Raw genomic sequence first — 26,961 nt, 5'->3', positions numbered from 1 at the left:
CTTAACAAATGATGCAGCAATGTTAACTGAACAAAAGACCATCTTTGAAGCTATAGTCGAAAGAACTCTGCAGGACCTCTAGGATATGATCCAAGTTGGCTTGTGGAGCACAGAGCTGTGTGCATTCTAGGACCTGAGCAGTATGTGACCCAAGGCTCTCCCAAGTGCAGACCTTAAGCAGACAGCTTTTATGCCTACCCTTCAGAGATCCAAGAGCGGCAGCACTGAACAGAATTACTCACTGCAAAATCAAAGGACCAGCAAGCAGCAGATGGACCGTGAGCTATGGCTCCTAAGTAATGCCATGCAAATTATCCTTCTAATAATTTTTGTTTTTCGGGAAAAAATAAAAAGGACTATGGGGTTTTATCTAACACGGGCCTTGTTTAAAAATAACTCAAATCTACTTCAACTGTAAAAACCTGGAGAATTTATGGTTTGCTGTCAACACAGCCTTCATAGCTGAGGATGATTATGTAAGAGCATCCTTTCCTTTTTCACAAGCTCTGTTTAAAAATATCAGCCAGAGTGACTGAAGCATGGGCAATCTACTGTTGAACATTCCATAGAGAATTTTTGCCATTTACAAATTGCCATTTCGCTTTATGCCGTTTTGAACCTCTGAAGTTATTGCGTGGAGAGAAATTGACCAGGCATCTGGAGTTCTTCAAAGGCCAAGAGTGAACTCAATTACTCATTGATTGGAAATGTTTGAGCAGATAAACTTATCTTCATTTTCTTTTTTCTGGGTGGGGGGATCAATCTAAGAGTAGTCCTTGTGTTCGGAGAACAATTTGAGGACTACGAGCTGTGACTTGGCATTTGTTTGCACAGAGAATGTGGAGTGGAAGGAACTGGCACTAGAAAACACTTGAATTGAGTTTGTGTCAATTCTGCTGTCAGCTTTAGACTTTTCAATGATCTTTTTCTTCTGCTGAACAATTAGCTCTAAGATATTCCAGTATTCTGACAGCTGAGATAATACCCTTTAGCATGGGAAAGCTGCTGCCCCTACAGCATGGTACAAGTAATTGCAAGATAAACAATTACTGCTAAAATAAGAGGGACTTTCTTAGGCTCATGTCAACTAAACTCTACACTGTAAATCTCACCTAAAACCATTCCACCATGACACCTAAACTTCAAGTGAGAGCCTTATTATCTCCAGGAGAGTTTGAATATTTCTGTGCAATACTTTCAATATCTGTGTGTGTGTGTGTGTTTACCTTTATGTGTCTATGTATACCACATAGGTGTGTGTGCAGTGTCCATGGAGGCTAGAAGAGGACACTAGATTCTCTAAAATGGAAGTGATAAACAGTTGTGAGCTACCATGAGAGTGTTGGGAAATAAACCCAAGTCTTCTCCAGAGGAAGGGCATGCCATGCTGCTAACCGCAGAGACCTCTCTCCACCCCAGTGCAATATTTTAAAAATCTGTATCAAGGCCTTAAATTATTTTAGTCCAAAGATTTTAATTTGTATTACATATTTGTGCATGTGGGGGGTGGGTTAGTGTGTACGTGTGTGTGTCAGCATGCATGTAGAGATCAGATGATGACTTTCAGGAATTCTCTCCTTCCAGATGTGAAATGCCAGAGATCACACTCGCGGAGTAAAGCAGGTAGTGGGTGCTTTTGCTATCTGAGCTGTTTTCCTGGGTTTAGTCTCGGTTTCCATTAGCCTGGATTTTAGCTAATGTTCTTACTCAGAAGATAGCAAGTCTGTGCACAGCCGCCTAGGTTAGCATCACTAGGACATTTAACTCACTTTGTCACATGCTTCCCATAGCTAAAGAACCGTTGGAATTAGGACTGCAGCTGATTCCCAAGATAAAAGTATGATGCAACAATAGAAATAACAAATTCACACCTCGAAAGACACATGCCTGCCCCTAGTGCTACACTGCACTGTGAAAGCTGAAGCATCTAAACTTTCCAAAATAATTGAAAATGGTGCATTTTTCTCACGTTGAAGACAACAGGGAGATAACAACACTAGGTTTAAAAATGGTATCGTTCTGTGCACTTGAATCTGGAAAAACAAACCAAGCTTGCGAAATTAGATTTCTTGATGTTTGCTGAGGAATAGAATTTTCATTCATGATGGATTTCCAGTGATGAACCTCACCCTTCATTTTCCCCGTGACTCTATGGTTTACATGGTTATGTTTCTTTCATTCACTAATCTTCATCTGGTTCATTAATCTCCTGGGGGCTCCATGACCATGTTCCTGCTTTTTTATCATGTCAGAGATGGTTTTAGAAGGTTTGAGAGGGCTACTGAAGCTGTGATCCTCTCCCTGCCTGAACCCAAGGGGATTCTGCAATTACTCTGATGCCTGGGAGTGCTAAGGTCAAACTCACCCATTGGCATCTCTCTGCTTCTAATATCTACATATTCCAGCTGCAGCAGATATAATTTTCTGGTGAATTTAATAGATCTCACCAAGTCTTCCCTTTGCTTTCAAATGACTGGCAGCAAGTCTTCCCCTGTTCTGCACCCAGTAGAGTCTAGTCTCTTTCGGAATAAGTGCTGTACATGTTCTCAGTTCACAACTTACCCCAAATACCTGGAGGTTTAAGTAGTTTTTTAAATTTAATTGTATTATGGTAAATGTTCCATAGAAGTATTAATTTTTTATACTTTATTCATGTTTTCTATGGTGTTATGCCAGTTGCTTCTTCTATATCTTCTTGTATACAAGCATAAACACAATTTAATACTCAACATGGACTACAGAAATTGAAAATTTTTTCCATTTCACATAAGATAAATGTAGAACATGTAAAAATGCTAGAAAGCAAAGAAGCCACACACAGGGTAGTGGGAAAGCCCAATTTTAAACTTGGGCTCACTCCTGCTTCTCTTGTTTATTCATCTCAGGATCCGGGAAGACATGCAGTTTTCTGATCTGTCTACTACACAAAAGATCACTTGTCTGGAAAACAGAGATAAGTGAGCATTATAAGAGGACGTACATCAAAACACCCAGAACAAGAATATTTTAGAAGTGTTTATTATTAGCGTATTGCTAATATCATTTTTAAAAATTTACAAATCCAACTCCAGAAAGCATCTATACAAAAAACAAATGATGTCCCGCATGAGATATTACAGTCTTGTTTGCATGTTACAGAGATGAATGCAATCAGTGTGTAGCCATAATCTATAACCATGCATGTGGTCTATCACCACAGCCTTCAGCAAAAAATGGGAATAATATGTAGTAATGATTTTTATGTGTAAACAGCAAGTGCTCTAGGACATGGGAGGGTAGGACATGGGAGGGTAGGACATGGGAGGGTAGGACATGGGAGGGTAGTTCATGTTCCTATGTCATTAGAAAATGAGTAAAATGTTAATACGTCTGGAAATGCCAACTTAACGCACAAAATGAGCTGACAGCAAATATCAAATATTCACACTTTCTTCTCTTTCCTTCCTTCTTTTTCCCTCCCTCCCTCCCTTCCTTTTCTTTCTTTTTTATCTTGTGGCACTGGGATAGAAGCCAGAGCCTCGCGCATCTCAGGCAGGTACTCTATCACCATGCTGCGAGCTCAGCCCCATGAATCTTTATTTACAAAATCAAACAAGAGTTATATTTTTTCTAATCATAGGATCTCAGAAGAGATAAAACTCATTGTGGACACCAAAGTGAGAGTACTGCATTTTATAAAACATTCATATTTTGTTAAGAGAGCTAATGAAATACACTATGATAAAATGAAGACTCCATGTTCTGCTGTGACAACTATGGATTCGATAGGAATAGTGATCAAGGAAGCACATACAAGCCACCTAACAGTCCAGAACTGAGGCAGGAAGATTGTGAGCTTGGAGTCAGCCTAGGCTGTGAAGAAAGACCTTATCTTAAGGAAACAGCAGAGAGGGAGGAGGTAGTGTAAATGTTCTTGTGCTTTTGGGTTTCTTGCGGGAAAGATTCAATTGAGACCTGTCAGAGAGTCCTAGAGAACTCAAAACTCACTGGTATTTACACATGGTTTTATTGGAGTAGTAAGTCAAATTAAGACTTCACAAACCAAAGGACAAGCTTGCACTCCCATCAGCAATGCAGGAGTGTTCCCTTTACCCCACAACCTATCCAGCATAAGCTGCCATCAGTGTTTTTGTTCTTGGCCATTCTTACAGATGTAAGATGGAATCTCAGAGTTGTACGACCCCTTTGGTTATCTGTATGGTGACTTCTCAGAACATTAGGAAACAACCTTCCTCAAGACCCAGCAATACCACTTTTGGGTATATATCCAAAAGATGCTCAATGTGCCACAAGGACATGTGCTCAACTCTGTTCATAGCAGCTTTGTTTGTCATACCCAGAGCCTGGAAACAACCTAAATGCCCCTCGATCTAAGAATGGATAAGAAAAATGTGGTACATTTACACAATGGAGTACTAAACAGCAGATAAAAAAAAAAGACATCTTGAATTTTGCAGGCAAATGGATGGAGCTAGAAAACATAACAATGAGTGAGGTAACCCAGACCCAGAAAGACAATTATCACATGTACTCACTCATAAGAGGTTTTTAAACATAAAGCAAAGAAAACCAGCCTACAATTCACAATCTCAGAGAACCCACACAACAATGATGGCTCTAGGAGAGGCATGGATCTAATCTACATGGGAAGTAGAAAAAGACAAGATCTCCTGAGTAAATAGGGAGCATGGGGACCAAGGGAGAGGGTTGAAGGTGAAGGGAGGGGAGCAGAGAAAAATCTATAGCTGAAAAAAATCAATAATAAAGGAAAAGACTTCACAAACTAAGCCTAAGGTATGTGTGTATATATAAACACATGCATACATATGTATGTGTATACACATATATGCATATATACATATATTACACACATACACAAATATATTATATGTGTAATTTGTTTTTTTTAAAGACATTGTAATAGGACTGGCAAGACAAATGAGTGTGTAAAGGCACTTGACACCATGTCTCATGACCTAAGTTCAACCAAGAGTCCACATTGTGGACATAGAGAACAAATTCAATCAAGCTATCCTGACCTTGACCACAGACACCTATATACATAACCTTCTTACTCGCAAAAATAAATGAACCAAAGTGGCTGAAATAAAGATGGCCCTTCTTGTGTAAAACAAGATTTAATCATAAGAAGCACCTGTAACAGGGAAGGGTCATAGATAAAAGCTGTACTTCCTACACTTCTTAGGAGTGTCTCCTACGTAGATCCCCAGTTCACCTACGCCTGAACCATGGATTGCTCTGATCCTGAAAAGCACTCAACTTTAGAAACCCTGTAGTAGACAAAATTCATTTTATGAAGGTATGTTTGAACGTGACCCTCTTCTGTAACGCTATAATAATTCAAATCTGAATAACCCTAATCTATTGGAATGAAAGCTGGCACACAGGTGCTATTTGCCATAATTATTATGGGCTAAATAAGGAAAGGAAGGAAGACTTATTTTTATCTGACATAATTTCTCAAGTTTTAAGTCAGAAATGTATTTAGCAGTAGGCTGTGTTTAATCACACATTCAAAGACTATAATTTCTAATTGCAAATGCATGAATAAAAATTTTGTGGTATTATTCTTACTTCCTCACACACATCTGACTGAAAAAATATTTTGAAAAATATATAATTCAATTTTTACAATCACTTTTACAAAATATTACCAAATTAATATTTCTCTTATAGTTGATCTACATTATTATTATTGATTAATACATAGGACTCAAGGATAGTTTGACCTCCTTTCTAATTCTTTTGTGAGGATAACCAGTAAATGCCAGTTAGCCCATATGGTCTAATATGTAATGATTTATAATACTGTCCATAATTCACTTTACTGAAGACATACACTGTACATTTCAAGGGTAATAAATAGCTGACTGTGATCAACATTCGTCTTCAGAGTCACAGTCAATCGTAGAAATAGGTGTTAAGGAAGTCAAGGAAAGGGCAGAGACCTGGAGAAAAAGTTCTAGTGTCCTCCAGCATGTTCAAGGCAACCTGGTGGGTTCTAGGAGTAAATCAGATAGAAATGTGATAGAGAGAAGACCAAAGAATTTGGTTAAGTTTAAAAGGATAGATTTCACTCCAAAATGGACTTATAGAATCTTAAGTAGATCACTAGATTATTTCCCAAACAATTGTTTGTCTGATTTTCATGATCCCGTGTTTGCTTTCAGTTAAAGAAATATATGACTGAGGTAATGGCATCTCCTTGAAGATGAACAATATTCTACACACCTCACGACAATGAAACCAATCCAATCCAAATACCTGTCTGGGGGAAATGCTTTAGATAAGGAACAGGAATTGAATAGAAATGTTGAAGTCTCTTCTGGACATACCTTGATTTCCACAAGGGTCACGTCACAGTGGTTAGCATGCCTGCTAATTCTTGACTGCAGAAATTAAAGGATGCCTTGGTAGTTTCAATACGTTAGTGCAGAGCCTGGTGTAATTTGGAATTTTGGTAGATTGTTAGAAAATGCCACATCACACTCGGTTCATCTTTAAGTGTGGAAGGAGAACCGCCTTCTGCGGGAATGGTTTCAAGGAAATAATATGAGAGGCAATTGGTTCAAAATGTACCCTTCTTCAGGATGAGGCCTGGGTCAGCATCTTCTGGTAGAGCAAATGTCAACCAGAGATGCTCATAAAGTGACAACTACGCGCACACAGCGAAGAGCAAAGCAGACAGAAAACAGTGTCCTTGGTTTTGCTTTACAGCCTGTGGCTGACAAGGTGACTTTTTGAGCCTCAAATTCTTTGTCAGGAAAATATGATACCATAAACGATAACACTAGGCTGTCTCCCAGAGTTGTTGTATGCCACAATGTATCATGACTACAATGTGGTGGTATAAACTCTCTTCTAAAATTATATGATCATTAATGTTAACATTGAGGTTTAAAATACAGAGTGTTTGTAGATGGCAAGTTCAAGCGCAAACTTTTCATTTTAGGCAAACTCTGAGAAAGAGGATGAATTTTCCTGCAATGCTCCAGGAAGACATTCGCTACCAATGGCAAACTTGAACTAGAGACGTCTACACAAACTCTACAATAAACACTGGGCTGTTAAGATGAGCAAGAAGGCAACACAGGGATGATGCTTAAGTGGCCTAGCATCCCAGGGATTCATGTAGAACCAAGGTACTGGTGACTTCAAAGCTCCAAAATGGTATCAATTTCTCCAATTTACTGTGAAGGCACCAGGGAAAGACTCAAAGGGTAACTGATTACATGTTTACCAATTAAACATTTTCTGCCTATCAATGGTCACAAACACTGTGTATTGGGTTTAATTAATGGGACCTAAGAAATCAGGGAAAGTGTGTTTGCAAATGCAAATACACATACACACATACACACACACACACATACACACCATGCCCCTTCAATCTACTCTGCTCCAATAATCTACTTATTTATTGATTAGCAAAATCACCACTATTCTAAGATGTCAAAGAATGTCAAGGCTGAAAGTAGAAGACTCAAACCACATCTCAGAGGAAGACATTGGAGTCCAAGAAGGTTCCAATATGAGAACAGAGCAGAGCTTGAAGAAGAATCCCACACCACACACACACACACACACACACACACACACACACGAGTGCAGTAGAGGACTTGGCTGAGTAAAGCAGGTGATTCATAAAATAAAAGGGTATCCTGAGTGTTAGCCAAAGGATCCCTGCCCACCCTGCGCTCTCCTTGTCTTCCTGGGGTGTACAGTGGGATCAAGCTCAGTGGCTGTTTCAGGAGTAAAAACAATGATAATGCAGCAACAGAATCACAAATTGTATAGATGTCATTTACAATAACATGGAGGGGGAAAAAGAGCAGATATTGCAAAAAGGATTCAAAGCCAGGATTCTGGCCAGAATTAAATATTGCTTCTTGCATTTCTCATATCAGCTACATCTGATAAAAATAATTGTATTTTACTAGGGAAATTTTCGCCCAAAAAGCAGATGTCTGATGAGTAGCTATGCTTTTCTAAACACTTGTAGCTAATTAATAAGGCCAAGAATTCATTGACCATCCTCATCGGGAAATAGCACATCCTGTAATTGTTACAAGTCATGGGGCTTCTGGTGTCAAAGCGACGATATCTCTTCTCAAATTTCTTTCACTGGTCTTAAAGTATTCATTCTCTCCCGGTACACTTCCCGCGGAAGAAGTGAAGGGAGTTTGGTGGAAACATAGGCAACATTTCTCCTTAAATAGAATTTGCATTAAAACCTATAAGGGTGCAAAATGTTCCTGTAACATTACATAGTATACAGCTGCCAACTCTTTGCTGTCACAAAGTTCAGGACATAAAATAACTCTTCCGACTGCCTTTCAATGAGTTCAAAACAAAAACTTTCAATAATTTAACGAATATATCATGTTTTCAAACCCACCTACTCCTGCTCCCACCACACGCAAGATGCCAAGATGGTATCTCAATGTAGCACTTTTATTTGTTTTAATAAACCCCATCTCTATGTCCTCTTTGCCCTTGGTGGAATCCAGTTTCGCTTAAGAAGTAAATATGATACTGGAGGCATACTGTTTATCACTTTCCTCTGTGGTTTCTCTTGTTATTAGATCCTCACTGGAGAGGGTGCTCCCAGAGCACTGCTGCACTTCAAGAAATATGGAGATAAATCTGCAGTTGGTTGCAGACATAAAGAAAAGCCACTGGGCTCTGGGGCTTTCCAGGGTGCTTGAACGATGGCCTGTGATAGCATCATTGTGCTGTTGTTGTTTGTTTCCATATTCCAATTGACAGGAGCATGGACAGTGGACTCCTCATGCCTTCATAAAACATGAGCTGTCATTTTGTTCGTCTTAAACTAGGTACATCTGTTAACAATTGGCCCTTAAACCTGCTCGAGAATGCTACAGGGTAATTCGCTGAATTGTTCCACCTGTGAGCATAACAGGTAAGTGTGTTTACTTAATTGCAGGGTTCCTTAAAAAAGAGCTCGGTAAAAGCACAAACCTTCCTCAAAAGCAAAACTAGAACTCAAGATCCCCCGTCTCCTTGAGACAGGACTGCCTGGAGGAGAGCAGCAAGGCCTGAAAGACCTCACTGAGCATAGAGAAGTAGCAAATAGAGCCATGCTCCACTGGGAACAGACCAATAGCAAAGGTGAATGCCAGAGAGGGCTATCTGCTTATAAATTATAGGACACAGAGATCCCCGAGTCTCCCAAAAAAAATACAATTTCCACTGTGCCAGATGCCCACCAGCACTAGAGGTAAGAGCCCTTATTGCCAAAGCCATCACATGCTCAGGTCACAGGATATGGAGACATCAAGCTGGACTCATCTGGAAGCTTCCTTTCTGCTAGATGCTATTGTGGTGTCAGGAGGCTTCTTGTAGACTGCTGGGGAAGCACCATCATGAACAGTCTTGTTCAGCTGTGGACCCAGCTACAGCACTCCTGACCTGGCAGGCAAGATGCAGCTATTGGTGCAATAGTGGTGCCTGAAATGGGGATAACCGACCACTTCCTGATTTTTGAAGATCCCTCCACTGGACAGAATTTGTGTCTAATGTTGTAAACCTGATCAAAAGTCCATGACTGGGGAGGTCATATCCCTAGTGGGGAAGGCATTGCTATTGTTTTGCTAAAATGGACATATATGTCTATCAAATTGTCCCCTTGACAATTACATTTATGCCCATAGATCAGTGCTGTTCTCAGCTTTGATCAGAGTAACTCCTTGCTTCGGGTGATTAGAACCCACAGACACTCAATAATGGTCAAATTGTTGAGATAAGTGGCTGTTGAATTCTTAGTTATAAACTGGATGTCTGTGACAATATCTAGCCCCCAGATTTATGAAGTAACAGTGAAACAAGAGTTAGAAGGTAAGAGCTGCGGGGTGGCGTGAAGTGTCACAGAGTACATTCTTGAAGACAAAGGATAGTGGTGGTTGTGATTACATGCTAAAGATCGGGATCCATCAGCATCATGTTAGGCACAGGGTGTAGAGGGGAGACGCTAACAAGTCACCATGCCTTCCTAAGGATCTGCTAATCACTGCTGGGACAGGGAGTTTCCTCAGTAGTGTAGTTACTAGCAAGGCTCTCACGCTTCTGCAAACAATCATTCTCCCATGCTCCTGAAAGCAACTCTAATGATATTCATTGGGTTTTCTGTCTCTGTCTGTCTCTGTCTCTCTCTCTCTCTCTCTCTCTCTCTCACACACACACACACAAATGCATGCATGTGCAGATGTGAAAATGGAACTAATTGGGAAGATGGGAAGAGATAGATCAGTAGAAGTTGGAGGAGGAGATAAGAGCATAATGAAGGTGATGAATATGATCAAAATATATTATGTACATGGAAGGAAATGTCACAATAAATCCCATAATTCTGCATAATATATGCTAATTAAAAACATTAAAAAGTAGACACATACTTTCCTTGGGCTTAGATACTTTCTAAGCAGTTGAACTAGAAAACCTAAGAATACAATTGGATTACAAAATCCCTTGGTGCTTGTGGAAGCATTTACAACCAGAAACCTAGAGTGCCAGACACTCCCACTCCCAAGCATGTCGTAAAGCTTTCTACAGTGTCATTTATTGTTCTCCTCACAGTCCTGTCTAGCTTTGAGCTTCATGGTCTTAAATAGCATTTCAAATGCATGCTTCTCCCAGATAGTCTCAGCCCATTGGTCACTTAAGCCAAATCTGATGCCCTATTTGAAATGACGAACTTGACAAACACCTTCACTTGACTTATTGGCAATGCATAGTTCTGTTTCTAAGTAAACTGTGTAAGAATCACTTTGCAGAATTCAGAGCGCTCTGAAAGGATGCTGTTAAGATCATTCTTATAACTAGTACTGTATCCCCAGATGATTACCAATTTACACTTAGAAACCACTATCTTCAGAATAATACTTGGCCCAGCATAGATTCTGAAGCACTGCTAATAGAACTGAGACTCTAACCTTTTAACCTTGCAACACAATAGTTGCTCCCATTTATTTATATGTACAAACACCAGGATTTATTACTTTTCATGTGTGTACATCTGTATGAATGTGTATTATGGTATGTGCATATACATATGCATGTGTTGACATTCATGTAAAGGCCAGAAGGCAACATGGGGTGTTTTTCTCAATTGCCTTCCAACTTAGTGGATGAAGCAGGATCTGTCACTGCTCCTGGTGCTCACTAATTCATCTAGAGCAGGTGACCAGTAAGTCCCAGCGATCCTCCTGTCTCTGTTTTTCCATCTTTCTAAAGCCGGGGTTACAGGCATGCCGCCACCACGCCTGGCTTTTTAAGTAGGTGAAGAGCAAACTCTGGTCCTAATGCTTGTGCCACAGGTACGTCTTGACTGAGCCATTGCCCCAGGACCTTTTAGAGACATGCTTTTCTGTGCAATATTTAAGCCATTAATTCAGCAGTTCATAACCCTTTGTAGAAACAAGGAAGCCGAGTACCCACGAGCCTAATGTTTTCTTAGGCTACACAACAAAGGGTGAGCCCAGTATGTCTACAAAGTCTGTCACAAAGGCTTGTTGGTGCCCTCAGAAAGTTTTCCCAAACAGCAGTCACCACCAAAGTGCAACCCATGAGAACACAGCAGTGGGGTGTATTCTTTCTATCATGAGGCATTAGCTTGTGAACACAGCAACACACTGCCTTTCATTACTTCAAAGGCAACTTAACACTGAATTCATTTTAAACATTATGAAACTATCTCATTGTAGATATTCAAGGGTTATAAATAAGATATTTTGTTGTGGTGATAACATAGATGCTGAGGCTTTCAGAATTAAACAGTCTTCAGTGACAATATTCTACTAGTACAATATGGAAGAGCATAAGAACATAGGAGGAAAGTGCTTTCCAGAGGACCAAAAGAAATTACTGTAGTGAAGGATTTAACAAGTGACAAAATCCTTTAACCCTGGCAAAGGTTGCTTGGTACTAGTAGTGGCTCTGAGCTCTCCTGAGCCTCAAGGTTGGATAGCTAGCCTCCAGCTGTCAGGATTATTTATGTCTTAAACTTAAGCCCAGACTTTCTGAACCATGCCGCTTTCCCCAGACAGTATCCTCTGGCAGGGTGGAGGGGCCAGTTTTCCATTGTGTCAGAAGAAAGCCCACAGGCACTGGGCAGGGTACTGGACTGTGCAAGAGAGACAGGTGACATGGGCTTCACATTGGACTGTCTTGGGAGGAAAGTTTGGGCCATCCCAAGGGAGAAGGCTCACAGGTGACTATTTCCTCATTTTCCTCTTGTGAATTTGGGAGAGATAGTTTATAGAAAACACAAATAGAGAGATACTTGAACCTATAAACCTGAAGATCACTTAAGGTTCAAAAATTTTGCAATCTAACTCTACTTTGCCCTGTGGTCAGTTTTATAAAAGACATACAGCTTAAATATTCTTAGGTTGAGTAATTAATTTAAGACATATTGCATTTAGGTATGCTTCACATGTCACTGAAAGCAATCTCACTGTCATGTACCAGTACTACGGTGTGGACACTTTTTCCATGCACATAATAAAAGTACCACACTCCTCCATTTCACCGAAAGACGAAATAAACATGCTACTTCAAATTCTCAAGTCAACATTTTATCTGGGAGAACTTTCATTTAAGAACTACAATTTGTTATGCAAGAATTCATCCAGCTATTTTTGGATGATGGACATCTAAGCCCGGTCGATTTTTTTTGTCATTGTTGCTATTATGGAGAAGGCTGAAAAGAATAAACACATAATACCATAAAATACATCACACTTTTCACTGTAAAAGTCTCATAGTTTAAATGTTTGACTGGTATGGAAGAATTATCTCCTCTTACCTATCCTGATTTTTCCAGATATACAACAACAAAGTATAGTAATATTTCCCCAGGGGTCTTAGTAAGACTTGGAACTACCAGCTGCATCTTTATAGATATACTGGGGGGGGGGCAAAGATTAATATGCATGGTTTAGAGTAATTCAGAACTTTTTATTACACCGATTTCTTAGGCTTATTCTTCATATGAAGACATACACATATTTATTATTTAGGTTGAGTCAGCTACTTAACCCTTGTTCATTCATTGTGTGATAAACTTTTACTTTTCCAGAATAAAGAGGTGGGCAAATCCATTGAAGAACCCCCATTGGCCTCCTGTTTCTATTATTTATGCCTAGTGTGAGTCTTGTCTTGCATCTAAGCATGCTGTGGGATAAGTTGTAACAAGGAAAAGTGATGAGTGCATGGTTGTTTTCACAGCATTGTGGAATTGCATACAAGGATGCATTATACAGTTTGCCCAGCCTTTCCATTTCTATCAACCAACTCTAGTTCTACTTCCTTTCTCTCCCCTGCTTCTTCTTCTCCAGCCTTGTGTCTTATTGGAAAGCCCTACAGAACAAAGAACATTGAGTAGCCTCCAAGAACCGAGAGTGAACTCTGGCCAAAAGCCAGCCAAGAACTTCAGTCTTGCCACAGAAGGAACTGAACTGTGCCAACTCCCCACAGTGATCTTAAAAGCAAACTCATCCCTAGTTGTGCCTCAGATGACATGGAAGTCCACATCAGCCTTTGTTTAGACTTTGGTGAGGCACTATTCAGCAACCAAAGCTGTATAGGTATTATTTTCCACAGCAGAGACATGGAGAGATATTTCTAGCTCTCGCTGGTGTCTCAAAGCAACACTAGCTAAATAAATCCCACTGGGATGGAAAGTAACCCTGGTCTTCTGTACAAACCCCTATCCAATTGTTCCTCATAGCACCTGGTTCCATAAAAATGAAAAAACATGAAAACCAGGGTAGTGCTGAAGCTTTGTGCTTACTATAATTGCCTTTGGCTTCTGTTCCCCTCTCCCTTCTTATTCGTGAACAGCAAAAGGGCATAGTTCGTAAAGCTGCATCATCAAGTGTTTCATTCTGTCTGCAGCAAGCATCCCAGAATCTGAAACTAACATACATCTTTCTCTGTACATAGGTTCTGTTCTTAAAACAGCAAAGGTTACTAGAACCCACTTTACAGAAGAAATGGCAGCTGCTTCTTCTTGTTGTGTCATGTTTTATATATTATTTTATACCAAGTCTCTCTAAAAGACCTTATACTATTCACATCTATAAAAACTGGAAAAGATAAAACAATCACCACAGTTCAAGTTCACTACTTTCCTTATTTATACTTTAAAAGCAAAAGACCCCATTATCATTTCAATATACTAACAACACATTCCTCTTAATTCTCTTATTGCCACTAAATATTCCCCAAAATGTAATACTGTAAATGTATTTGTCAAAGAAAGAGCATAATCCTCTTATGTAATTCTTTTAAATTAAAAGATTGAAAAATAAAATAGTTGTGAAGATCAAATGGCAACTGTAGATTGAAATATCTGCCGAACAGATTCTAATAGTAAATTATTGTCACAGAAAAAAAAATGTAAGCACTCCTGAACCCTTACAGATACACAAAGAGAAACAGTCATTAGAAGATGCCCATGAATCCAATAAACAAGAAGAAACCATAACCTGAATTAATGTTCTTAGAGCTGGCTATATGGACAAGCTCAGGTTTCATGGTGAGTAATGACTGAAGCAGAGACTGAAGGTACTTCTCATTTCTGTCCTTCGCTTTTCTACAGAACGTTAAAACACACTTTTCACTAAAAGCATGCATGCACTGAAGGGGTTCTGCCCCATAAGTCTCTTCACTAAAGCAACAGCATGGGCACAGGAAATCAGATACCCAGTATCCTCCAATGCTTCAGGATCCAATGCAATAGGAAAGATGCAAAACAGCAAAAACCAATAGCAAAGAAGGACATCTTCCCAAAGTTCCTACAGATGTCATTTCCTGCCCAATGACTAATGATTGCTAAGCATAACAACGGACACAGGAAGTAGAAGGGAGTTTGGTGGTCTATTAATGAGAGATAACCAAATGTAGAGTCAAGCTCAGATAAGAAACAAAGACAGCAAAGAACACAAACAACCCAGCGTAACTCAAGGTAGGGTGCACGTGTTTTTTTGCGGAAGACCTCAGCAGATGGCCTGAGAGAAAGACTTAGAAGGCCAACCTGAACCTAACTGTAGACTGTGGAGACCTAAAGCAGTCTGTATGTGGTAAGTTCACTGGGTCATCTAGAAGTTTATGTAGGACTCAAGAAGCCAGAGTTCTTGATTTTTGACATTTTATTCCCCACTTGTCTTACTAACTAAAGGAATTACCAGTGTCAAGTATCCCTCAAGAAATAAATGATATCCAAATAAGTGTTTGACCACATAGAGGCATGAGAAGAAGTAAGCCTCAAATATGCACACGCTGTGTCTTGGGGAATGATCCCACCATAGTCCTACTTTTCACCTTCTTCCCTGGCCTTTCTAACTTAAGGAGCCACATGTGAATTTCCATGGTGACAAATGAACATCGATATGTATGGGTTCATGTGTAGACAGCACACTTCAACCAGACCTCTCTATGGTACCAGGCAAGGCCTACAACTGTATGGAACCTGCTCTTTGCAAGGCCCTCCTTCTCCACTAACTGCCTGAAGTCCCTTCCTTACTCAATTCCTTAAGTCCCCAACAACTTTCACCTGCTGGACACTCTCCTGTCTAATGTTGCCATGGCATCAAGGTCTCTGTTCCACAAACTCCTATTGGGATCAATGCAAATTATGTCAAGAGTCCATTTCCTGCTGCAGTGAGAAGGCTCCTGGAAGGCAAAAAGCAACTTTTCCTAACTATAGTCTAGGGGATGAAAGAGAGCTCCAATATCTGAGGTATTCCATCAGTGTTTCTGCTTGGGGTATTCTGTCATTTTCCGCTTATACCAATGCCTTCTACAGTCTTTCTCAAGAACATGGCCAATCAACATGTGGAACTTTATACTTGTTCATATAGCAATTTCCTTATAGCTTAACAAAAAAAAATGATTTGAACCATAGTAACAAACTTCGTTGATAGCCTGAGAACAGGCCTGTATTGCTATTCTTTGAGAGAAAAGCATAAAGGTATCTTTCCTCCCAGGAGAACCCATCTTTACCTTAAGATAAGCATGGGGATGAGAAACGCACAGCAGCAAAAGGTTGGGTGTGAACACTGAATTCACACCTCCAAAAGGAGTGGAAATGCCCTCTGAGAGAGAAGGTCAGAGTAGGAAGAAAGAGCAACAACAAAATTGCCCTTAACTCAGATTGTGTGTTTATAGGAGGGTAGGTGCATAGACTCCTCCCCATTCTGTCCACAAATATCAACCCCATGAAGCAAATTCCCAGTAAGAGACCAGAGAGGATGATTCCTGTTAAACACAGGAGAAACGTATTTCTCGAAGGAAAGTCATAGGGATTCTCTAGGTATCAGGGAAACAAGTGCTTTGAATTCACAACTTATTTCAAAGGTTTGCAAATCATTATGGATAAGTCTTCAAATAATGCAAATCTTAATTTAACACTTAGCCCTTTCTTACATAACACCAATCACATCAGAGTATACTCAACAGTAATGGGAAAAGTATAGAATAATTCCCTGCAACGTTATTTTCACATGAAAGACTATAATTATTCCTTGAAGTCTGTTCACAATACAAACACTGTGGACAAGGAGCTCTGGCTGGGGCTTTGTTGTAAATTCATACTTTAAAAAGATTAAACGGCACCGGGTGATGGATAGTGATAATGGAGGCATGGATGATGCAGAGGGATCCTCTGAAATAATTGCAGTTTCATGACACAGCAAATTCATGTAGAAATCTGTATGGGCTCATCAGCCTTTGAAGGATTAATGAACAGGTTATTAGATCGCCAAGCCTTTTATTGAAAGGGAAGAAGGGATGGGATACAAACAGATGCAATCTATATGCATTTAAGGTGGGGACTATCTTTTATCTACCATGTAATTAATCTACATCCTATTACTAAATAGTGAAGGGGTGTAAACTTTGAATTTATATAGATTAACCTGCAGCTGTGCTTTCCTTGCTGCCTCATCCTCATAGGATCACTTAGTCTGAGATCAGTTGTGTTCTCTGTATGTGGATAGGTTGTGAATGGGCTGCTGGCACACTCGCGTGCCTTCGTGCCACACACACTTCTGAAGACTCACTTGGAGACGAAGTGTAGGAATTGAAATCGAACAAAGACAGAGACAAATTATTCTCAAGTGAAATAAATTTTGATGAGAGCATCCATATCTCCCATGCTATGGGCATGGGGAAAGTAGAGCCATGCCCTAACGACATTTCTCAAAAGTTATCACAGCTCTGTTGGGGTGCCCTGCCTTATTATCCACACACAGTCTGCCTTTTATTCCTGAAGAGCCCGCATCCTCATAGTTAGTCTTGAATTTGTTACAGTTGATATTCTCCAAAAGACCAAAATGAAGAAATGTATGCCTTTAGCACTTGACCAGAAGCCCACATCATTCCACCCCAATTGGAATCACATTCCCAAAGTCACTCATTAGCAAAAACAACTTGGAAGAAACAGTCCCAACAATTTGGCTCCTGCCTGTTCTGTGTCCCTTGGTTTCATGTCCACGGCAGTATCTAGAACATATAGTAAGCTGTCCCTCACTTACCCCACAACAAGCAATGGGATGAAATTAAACCAGTGCCGGCAACCATGAACTTCGAATGTATTAAAAACATAAAACCCCCAGAGTTGCTTTAAGCAGGTGTGTTTGACTCTATGCAGTGTGTTTTGTTTTGTGTCATCCACCAGGAAAAGTTCTAGACACAGCACTAGTGACATGGGTGGAAGTAACCTCACGTGTGATTCAAGCTACTAAGCTCCATAGGAATCATAAAGGATGACCAGGCAAGTTCTCTAAAGCGAGGTGGCCTTTTCCTCCCTGGAAGACCCCTACCTGATGTAAGTGACTTAAGAAATACTGCAGCTGCATACCAAAAGGAGCTGCTTTCTACTTAGACCTAGAGACACTGACCCACTGGGAGATAAACAGGGCTTGGATTATCTGCAGAAAGCTCCTGAACCGCTCCATTTTAACTCACTCATTGCTTTACGATCTCTCTGTGTGTTTTTATTCGAATAAAGGATATTTATTCTGCAATCAGTCTCCACACCAGGGACTAGAGGTGCCCTTAAATATAGTTATATTAATAATCAAAGGTCATTTAATGTCATACCGAAGTCACTGTGGAAACAACCAGCTTATTTATAATTTATCTGTAATCACTTGAGGATGAGTATTTGAGTTGTATACTAATAGCTTGCTTTGGAGTAGATATTCAGAGAGCTAAGGACCATGCCTATGCATCTGAAGGCAGCAACAGAGGCTTGATTCCTTCAGGACTAATAGATTTCTACAAAGCCAAAAGCATTTCTGTAGATTGGTTTGTACATTAAGAGCAGTCTCTTCATTCAAAAAAAAAAAAAAATCCAACACTGATACAATTCTTAGGGTGAGGACACAATCAAATTGTCCTGCTTCTTCCTTCACCACTCCTCATCCGGGAATTCAAGTTACTACTCTGCTGGTCTAAGGGCGATGAGGTCTTCAAAATGCTACCAAGAGCAAAGGCGTCAATAGTGCGGATGTATTTCCAGTCTTATAGACATCTTCCTGTGAATTAGCACTTACCTAGTAATATCAAAGTTAAAGGCATACCTGCCTCACATTTTAGGTGCATGTGATATCTAATTATTCATAGAAGAAAATGAACTCAACAAGAAAAAAAAAAAAATAAAGGGCCAAAAGAGAACACATAGCTTGAGCGGCACACATGCAAGTTGTAACAGCTTACTTCACCGTGAGCTCAGCAGAAAACCTAGCAGAGTCACATTTAGAATTCAGTAGAGCATGGAGTGTTTAATATGCCATTTGCATTTTGACAGCTTAGACTGTCTACAGTGGATTCGCTAGATCCCCAGCAATAAGCACTAAGTGGCCACCGAGCCTTTGTTGCGCTATTTCAGGGAGGAAGCAAAGCCATTTTCTCGACATCTTCCAAGTTGGTTTGGTTTTCAGACAATAAACTGGAGACAGACTGAGGCAGCTTTGCCCTGGGGAAGGAGATGTTTTGCCTGGAGGAACTTGGAAGCCAGAGATGTGCTGCCTTCCAATTAAGCATGGTTGGCCGGATGAAAACCAATATAAAAACAGCCCGTCCCTTTGATATTCAGTAGCAAGGTGCTTGAGCCCTGGAATTGGGGGTTGTTCTAGTGCCTCTAGACTACTGCCCTTCCTCCTCTGAATGTGTACAATGAGACGGCATTGTTCTCATCTTCCAGTTTGCCAAACTTGTGACATCAGAAGATTCCCCCTCTTATTTTTGTAAATAGATAGATATGTATGTATTATACATTTTTATGTATGACTGTATCCCATGTGTGATGGTTACCCTTGGAAGACAGAATGAAGTGCAGGGCCCCCTTTAATTGCAGAAACAGTGGTTAGTTATCTGATGTGGGTGCTGGGAATCAAACTCCTGTCCTCTGGAAGAACAGCAGGTGCTCCTGGCTCTGAACCCCTGAACCATCTCGAGCCATCTCTCTGGTCCCATGATTTGTTTTGCTTTATTTGTTTATGGTCTTAAAAATCCAAACTTGTAACTAAATAGGTACTCTAGAAGCAGTAAGAAGCTTTTGGCTGAACAGATCTGAGTTTTAAAATAATAATAATATTACAGTACTACCTTTGACAATGCAAAGAGGTTAAAAGATTTGATGAGGACATCTCGAACACAAGGGGAATAAACAAGCTGATTCTGATGCAGGGTGGACTTGGAGTGGTTTGGAGGACTCTTATTTACAAGAAGTCCTGGCTTCAGCAGGAGCCAAATCAGAGTGGCCCTGCTCTAAAGAAATTGAACCTGCAAACTAAAGGTCTTAGCACCTTGGTAATAGGAATTTTCAGAGGAATATAAGCAGGAGCATAAGCAGACATTCCTCGCTGTTCCTTGAGTTCTCTATATGACTTCTGTGTGAATTCCATGATGTGGACATTAAAATCTCTTTGCTGGGGAGGTAGACAACCAAAGAAACAAATCACCTGACAAAATCTTGCCTTGCGCTCCCAAGCTTCCTCAGGTGAGGCTCCTTCAAGCAAGCATTAGGCAAGATTACTAGCAGCTTGAGTCCCTGAGCAAAGTCTTCAAGGCCAACTTATTTTCACTGCCCCTTCAGAACCCAAGGCCCTGGGGAGCAGCAAACTTTGCTCAAACAGCCTGTAGCAATAGCTCAAACCTGGATTGGAGGTGCAAATTTAAGGGATGAATTATTTTATCTTTATACCAAATGTAAAAACATAGAGCCTTCTTCATGTTCCCGTGGTTCCTAGAAAATGTAGTGCTTTCTAAAAGAGAATCATAGTTAGGATTCCACCCTCGTTATTTCACTAATAGTCAAAAAGAAAGAAACAGGAATGTCTGTTTTCCCTCAGTGTTCCCAGTGTTTTTTGAACTGGTGCTTGGGCACTGAAGGGGGTTTCAACGACCTCTACTGCAGCGCCTCCAGCCTCCCAGACGTAGCAAACAGATCATGAAAGATGCCCCACGCATCAAAAGCTCTGAACCTGTTTCCCAGGATTCCTTTGCCACCTGGGCTCAAGCAGGAACGCTGAGGGGCAGCAGTGGCCCATTGCCCTCCGCCTGTGCGCTCGCTCCCTGGAGGAGGACCCTAATCCGCGCAGGCGCCAGTGCGTCTTCGGACCCTGTGGCCAAGCCTTAGGGCCCAGAGGCGACACCCCCTGGCAGAAGCCCGACCTTGGCTCACAGGCTTTGGGTTGCCAAGGGGAAGTGCGACCCTGCCCCAGCTGCTGGCCAGCACCCTGTTGTCCACTCTCGTGCTGGCGTCACCAGCCTCCCTCCAGCCAACACAGCCACAGGGATTGCTCTTGACCTCAGGGGTGCTAGGAGAGGCAGCTCTGGGCTTGAGGGGTTAATGAAGGAGCGCGCACCCACTGCCGCGTGGGCCAGACAATAGCGCTAGAGATCTTGGCGACCAGAGTCCCAGTCCCCTTTGGGCGCTAGGACCGCGCGTGTGCGCGCGGAGGAGCGCGTTCTCGATCCCAGCACCAAAAAACGCAGGGGCTGGCGGCACCTTGGGCTTCACTTTGGCTTTCACGGTCTCCACCGGGTTTCCTGGTGCGCAAGAGACACTCTGTTCTCCAGCTGTCAGTCCAGGCCCGGGACTCCTTGCTCCTACCCTGGATTCCCTGAACCAAGCCAACGCAGCCTCTGCCCAAGACCTGTCCCTCCACACCCGGCTCCTCCTCCGCCTCCCCTAGAGCAGCAGCCCACCCTCGTGGGGGCGGAATCGGCCCGCACACGTGTGTGGATTATTAAGCAGCCTGGAGGGCGGCTGTGGGCTCCACGCAGCAACCTCTGTTAATTGCGGGGGAAGGGAGCTGGGGAGTGCACAGAACTCGGGGGAACAGGGAGTGCGCTCCAAGGGGGAGCTTCAGATTTAGGGAAGGGGGGAGCCTTGCCTTAGATCATCTCAGAGTGCAGGAAAGGGTAAGAAGTTTGGCATAGTTGCATGACGGGCGGATCATTTTCACCAAGGGTTTGTTTCGACAAAACCTGGTTCTGTATCCTGAATCTTTTCCGTTTCCAACGTGGACACACACCCGCAGAGGGCTTGGGGGGCACAACCCTCTATTTTTCATGCTTTGCCTCTCTTTCTTCAATGTGCCTAGCGTGACCTGAGCCCTCTGCCAGTCTAATCCTGCTCGGCCAGTAGAGCCTCCACAGCCAGCAGGTTGGTGGAGGCCCAGGCTAGACGGAGAGGGGTGTGTGGTCAGAGGGAGCATCTGCGGGTAACTCCGGGAAATTAAGCTATTCTGTCTCTCCAGTTAACCAGGACGCACTTATCTCTCTGGGTGGGCTATTGGGGAGCACTGCACAGATACCCTTTGTGAAGAGGATGCTTGGCTAAGGGACCAGCCACCAGGAGGCCAAGTCTCCCCCAACCCAAACGCTCCTGCAATCCTCTGCTCTCTCCAGGCGGGTGTGGAGTTGGATGGAGATCACAGAGACCTCTGTTGCCTCTTAATCACCCTTGAATTTGAATCACTGGAGGAAAGGAAGATGGAATAGTCAAGAGAGGAAAGGGGAAATTCTTGAGGAAGGAGGGAACAAATGAGTCAAAAAAAAATACGAAACTGAGTTCCATCCTTTAAAGAGAAAAAAAATCTATGTATAAAGATACAGATATAGATTTGCCCAGGAGTGTGAGGGAGGGAGCTGACACTCAGGGAAACAGCACAGGAGAGCGGGAGTGAAGAAATGGGGGCAGGTACTTGCCAATGTGAAAATCAATCAATACTCTCCTCTCTCTCTCTCTCTCTCTCTCTCTCTCTCTCTCTCTCTCTCTTCTTTTTCCTCTCTCCCTCCTTCCCTTTTACCTCCCTTCCCTCTTTTCTTTCTCTGCTTCCCATAGAATAGAGGAGCGCACAAGCTGTTGCCAGCCCGGAGGTTGTAGCCTATAGAGACTGAGGCGAAAACATCCCCCAACTCATTTCAAGGAGCAAGCCAAGTTCACTGAGTAAAAAGCCCCAGGAACCACCAGAGAGACCCTTCCCTTCCGTTGAACAGACTTAAGACAGGGACTGCCCCAGCACCCAGAGAGAACTGATCTGATATGAAAGCCCTGCAGAACTCCATCCTGGCTTCATCCACCTCGCCAGATATTCCAACTTGCAAGAAGCAAAGTCCGGGGAAGGAAAGGGGGCGACCTCTCCGAGGCAGCTAGTCTGAGTACCTTGGAGGAGAAGCAGAGGAATGAGGTGTGAGGAAGTGAAAGGCTGTGGAAATATCAGTCAGCTAGGAGCTTTCCCTGATGGCACCAGAGCCCAGAAAGCTTGAACTTTGCCAGGCTGAAGGTGCCCAGTTGGTTTCCCAGGTGCGCCAGGTCCGGGGAGAAGTCGTGGGAACTACCCCAGCCTGCAACCCGCCAAGCCCACCAAGCGCCAGGAGCCAAGGCGCAGCTCTCTGCCCAACTCATGTCGGGATCTCTTCTCCTTGACAACCCACAGCACACTGCACAGAGAGAAATGTCGTTTGAGCCCAAGTGAGGGGGAAGGAAGGGCGGGGGTGGGGCGGGGGCATATGAGGGGTGGGAAGAACGCGATGGAAGCTCGGCATCGGGCGCTGTGTTCCCCAGTGTTGCTGGTGGAAAGCCACCTGGCCCGTGCCTGCCGCTTGGTCCCCTATGATCCCCAATTCAGACACTCTCGTTGGCAAACAGGGCCTCCGAGGGTTCGGCCGTCTCCCCGGTACCGAGCCAGCCGGTCTTACCCTTAGCTGCAGTGAGGAGCCCCGCGCACAGAACCACTAGCACCAGAGGCAGGAGCAGCGACTTGAATTTCCTCCACGCAGTCATGTCTGCAGATATTCCACACGCACACGACACGGATGGCTCCTCTCGGATGCGCCGGTCTCCTCCAAGGAACGACCGGGCTCTAAACACAGCCCGGTAATCACCAGAGGGCAAGGCAAGCTGGCGAGAGCTCCGGGTCCCCAGCCCGGCCGCGCATCCGACGCCTCCCGCAGCTCTGCGCGCCGGGCTCGCTCCGCTCCCGTAGCATCGGGTCCGAGCCACTGCGGGGCTGAAGATGCTCCGACCGAGCGCAGCCCCGGGCTGCCGGGGCCGGGGACGAGCGCCGGCCGAGCCGGGCAGGAAGGCACCAAGGCGGCGAGGCTGCGGGAGGGGGCGAGGCGGGGAGAGGAGCGCGCGCAGCCCGGAGCAACCTGGAGCGGAGGCAGCTGGAGAGAGAGCCAGCGAGTGGGAGGTGCGGGAGGGGCGCGCGGGGGGGGGGGGGACGCCGGGCTGGAGCGGGAGGAAGGCGGGGAGCGAGCGCCGAAGACAGGCTGCTAGCGGCGCAAGGAGCCGCTGCCGTGGTGGCTGGACTCAACCATCCTACCCACCGAGAGGGGAAGGAGGCTGGCACCGCGCAGTCCCGGGCTCAGCCTGGCGTAGGGCTCTGGGGCCCAGCGCATCGAGCTCCCTTTGCTCTGCGTTTGGCCTCAGTCGCGGCTGCGCGCTGGCTGGAGCACGGAGACTTGTTGGGCGCTCAAGTGCGAGAAGCCCACGCCGAGCACCAGGGAGAAACCATACAATTGGTCACGCAAGTCAGCCCGAGGGCTCTGTAGGGGCAGGCGGGGGCCCGCCCCCATCCTCTGGATTGTCTTTCTCTGTTGACCAGAAGCAGCCCCCTGCCTAAGTTAGGAAAGATATGCAGGTGGAGAAAGAATGGACCCAGCTGTGACTGTAACAGGCAGAGAAAAAGGTGCTTTTAACAAGAAATTGTAAATTACCTTTAACAAGGTGACTGTCTACAACTGTGATAAGCCACCGACAGTTCCCTCCTCAGCTCACTGAGTCCTGCTGGGGTTACCCACATACCAACCCCAGCTCTATGTGGAAGTCAAAATGAGGGTGAACAACTAGGCTGCTGCCCTGTAAAAGCAGAATTGGCACACCTCTGGTGAACCCAAACATCTCCTCCAGAACTCAGGAAGTTCCCCGCCCCGCCCCTCTCCCCCTCCCCCCCCCCCAGCCTTCAAAGTGGCAACAGGAGGAGCCAGGAGCAGCTGCTGAGAAGCAGGTCTACTGCAGCTATTGGGCACGCACAGAAGAGACACGGTGTAAGTGAAAGGCTGGGAGTTAAGTGAAAAGTCCAAACCACAGGTGAAGCCCAGCGTTCTCAGCGGCACCTTTAAAGAATGTGCCATTTTTAATTCTAGAGGATGGGAGGGAAAGGGACATGGACATCTCATGCATCCACGCTAGGGACATCCATCCATCCCGTAATGATCCAGTATTGTCCACACCAAGGAATGAGCATGGTGTTTGGAGGCAGGCTGATGACAACACCGTTGCACCAGCATTGTCACTGTATCCACTGTCAAGGACTGAGTCAGGACATGCCACACTCAATGTTAATGTTCTAGAGTCTTCTTGTCCCTGTAGCCCATAGATCACATGATGGCATGGTCATGATTATGGAGATGTGGAATTACTGACTGTCCCTTACCCTTCCAAGAGCAACCAGAGTCCTTAAGCAACTTGCATTCCTTCTCCCGGAGATCTGAACTCCCTGGCAAAAATCATGGGGCTTTCTTGGAACTGCCTGGATTTGTTGTTGAGAATCTTCTCGTTGTCCTTCCCTTATTCCCAGGGTGAAAATTCCAGAATAACTCTCTAATCTGGATGGCTCCCTGTGTTTCCTCAGCGTGTGATGTAGACAGGGAGTGGAAAGGGCCACACCTCCCTTAAGTTTAAGGTGAACTTTAAGTCACCTCCCAGGTGTTATCTATACTCTAAGAAGTGAACAAAATAATGCCTTTCAAGAGCCATGAGAAGATCCAATCGTTCACCTCTGCTCCCCCTCAGCACACATTGATCTTCAGGAGCAGCAGAGCTGAAGTCCCCCCAAGAGAAACGGTGTACTGTCTTCCCTCTGCCACTCCTCATGACTCATGTCACCAAGAAGGATTTCTGCCATTAAAAACCATTTCCAAATCTCACTACCTTGTGCGGGGACTCACAGCTGGCTTCAAGTTATTAGGGTCCCAGTCAGGAATGTTGAGTGCCACCTCAGAAATCAAGCACCTTTGCACAGAATCCTGAAATCTTGCCATCTCAAGATCGAATGGCCTCCTCATGGCAAAGTGTTTAACAGCCTTTTCTCTTCCAGACCAGATGTGGTGCAGACCTATGATGGCAGGAGATGGAGACAGGAGCATCACTTCAAGTTCTAGGCTAGCTTGTTATAGAAAGAGAGCTGCCGTCTAGCAAGAACTTATCTCAAAACAATAATCATTAAAAAACATTTCTGTCTTTGGTGCGAAGAATTGATTGGAGTAATATTATAGAGCAATAACAGTCCCAATAAATGCTTCAGATCAGAAAGGAAGAAAGATCCTGTACCTGGAAGTTGCCTTTCCAAATTGCAACTTGATCCTAAGTCTGAGAATACAGCAGAAGGCCGTCCAGGAAGAAAGGCTGATTTGGGAATGTGGTTGTGTCTGTGTTAATATTGGGAATCTTCCCCCACCCAGGCTCTCAGGCACTAAGCTACCCAGGAGAAAATCACGGGGCTCTGCTGCCATCTAGTGCTCTGATTTTCTTGCTAGAGTCGGCTTGGGAAAGCAAATGAAAATCTCTCTTTCATTTTCCTCTCTAGTCACCTACCTTCGAAGACCCCTGCAGGGTACACCTGCACTCTTCATAGTATGAGGCCATAGATGAAGACTGTTGTTCGCAGCCTAGATTATCTCCCTCTCTGGTCTCTGAGTTGTTGTAAAGCCGTGTCCTTCAGATTTAAGCGGCTCAAACCTGGACAATATTATGAAATGATCTCAGTGGGGGGACAGTGAGATTTCACCCCTGGAAGAAGAGCTGTGGGCTTCTCTGCAGTGCTGGAAGGGAAGTCTGTGCCACTGGATGGATGTGATGCATTTCCCAGTCTCAGCCTAGCACGCTCCTCAGCCTCCAGAACCTGGCTAAGCTGTACTGGGAACACTGCTGGCATCGGGACTGGCACTGTGGAGTACAGCAAGGAATATCGAAGAGGCCTCTCCCATGCTGGAAGGATGGCGATGTCCCTGAGGCGGGACATCATCCACATGAAGATATATTAGGTAGGGTGGCAACTCAAGCATTTAAGAGACGAAGAGTCCCCATGAGATGGAACCACCTAAGGAGAAGACAGAAACATGACGCTTGAGATAAATATAGATTGCTTTTTTACTATGTACAAATGAGAATACTAATTAGTGGAAGATCTGTGAGTGTATGAAAAGCTTAGAGAATACAGCATGTTGCCATGATGGCTAAATATGACTTGTTTAATACTGTATTTGGGAGATTTATGGCCATGAAAGAGCTGGAGGAGAGTTCTTTCTTTAAGAAATCTGGCAACCCGTAGGAAGCCACTTCTAAGGGCACAAGGTGAACTGTACCTGGGTACAGTTCTCTCTCCATCCCCTCTGCTA

General features: G+C 43.7%; 1 protein-coding gene across 2 annotated transcripts in view; it reads right to left on the bottom strand.

The window, feature by feature from the left end:
• Window positions 1-23,697, bottom strand: part of Csmd1 (CUB and Sushi multiple domains 1) — a 1,398,492-nt gene extending 1,374,795 nt beyond the window's left edge. Inside the window, exon 1 of one of the 2 annotated variants that reach the window (XM_057752269.1) lies at window positions 23,260-23,697. In XM_057752269.1, the coding sequence (XP_057608252.1) occupies window positions 23,260-23,344 (85 nt within the window). In that variant the 5' untranslated portion in view covers window positions 23,345-23,697. The remainder of the gene's footprint in view (window positions 1-23,259) is intronic. The other variant, XM_057752268.1, reaches the window with a different exon arrangement.
• Between the last annotated feature and the right edge of the window lie 3,264 nt (window positions 23,698-26,961).

The sequence above is a fragment of the Chionomys nivalis genome, chromosome 20 (genome assembly GCF_950005125.1).
Source record: "Chionomys nivalis chromosome 20, mChiNiv1.1, whole genome shotgun sequence".
NCBI classification, from domain to species: domain Eukaryota; kingdom Metazoa; phylum Chordata; class Mammalia; order Rodentia; family Cricetidae; genus Chionomys; species Chionomys nivalis.
The sequence above is the reverse complement of the archived record's forward strand: the minus strand, read 5'-3'. Positions and strand labels throughout refer to the sequence as shown.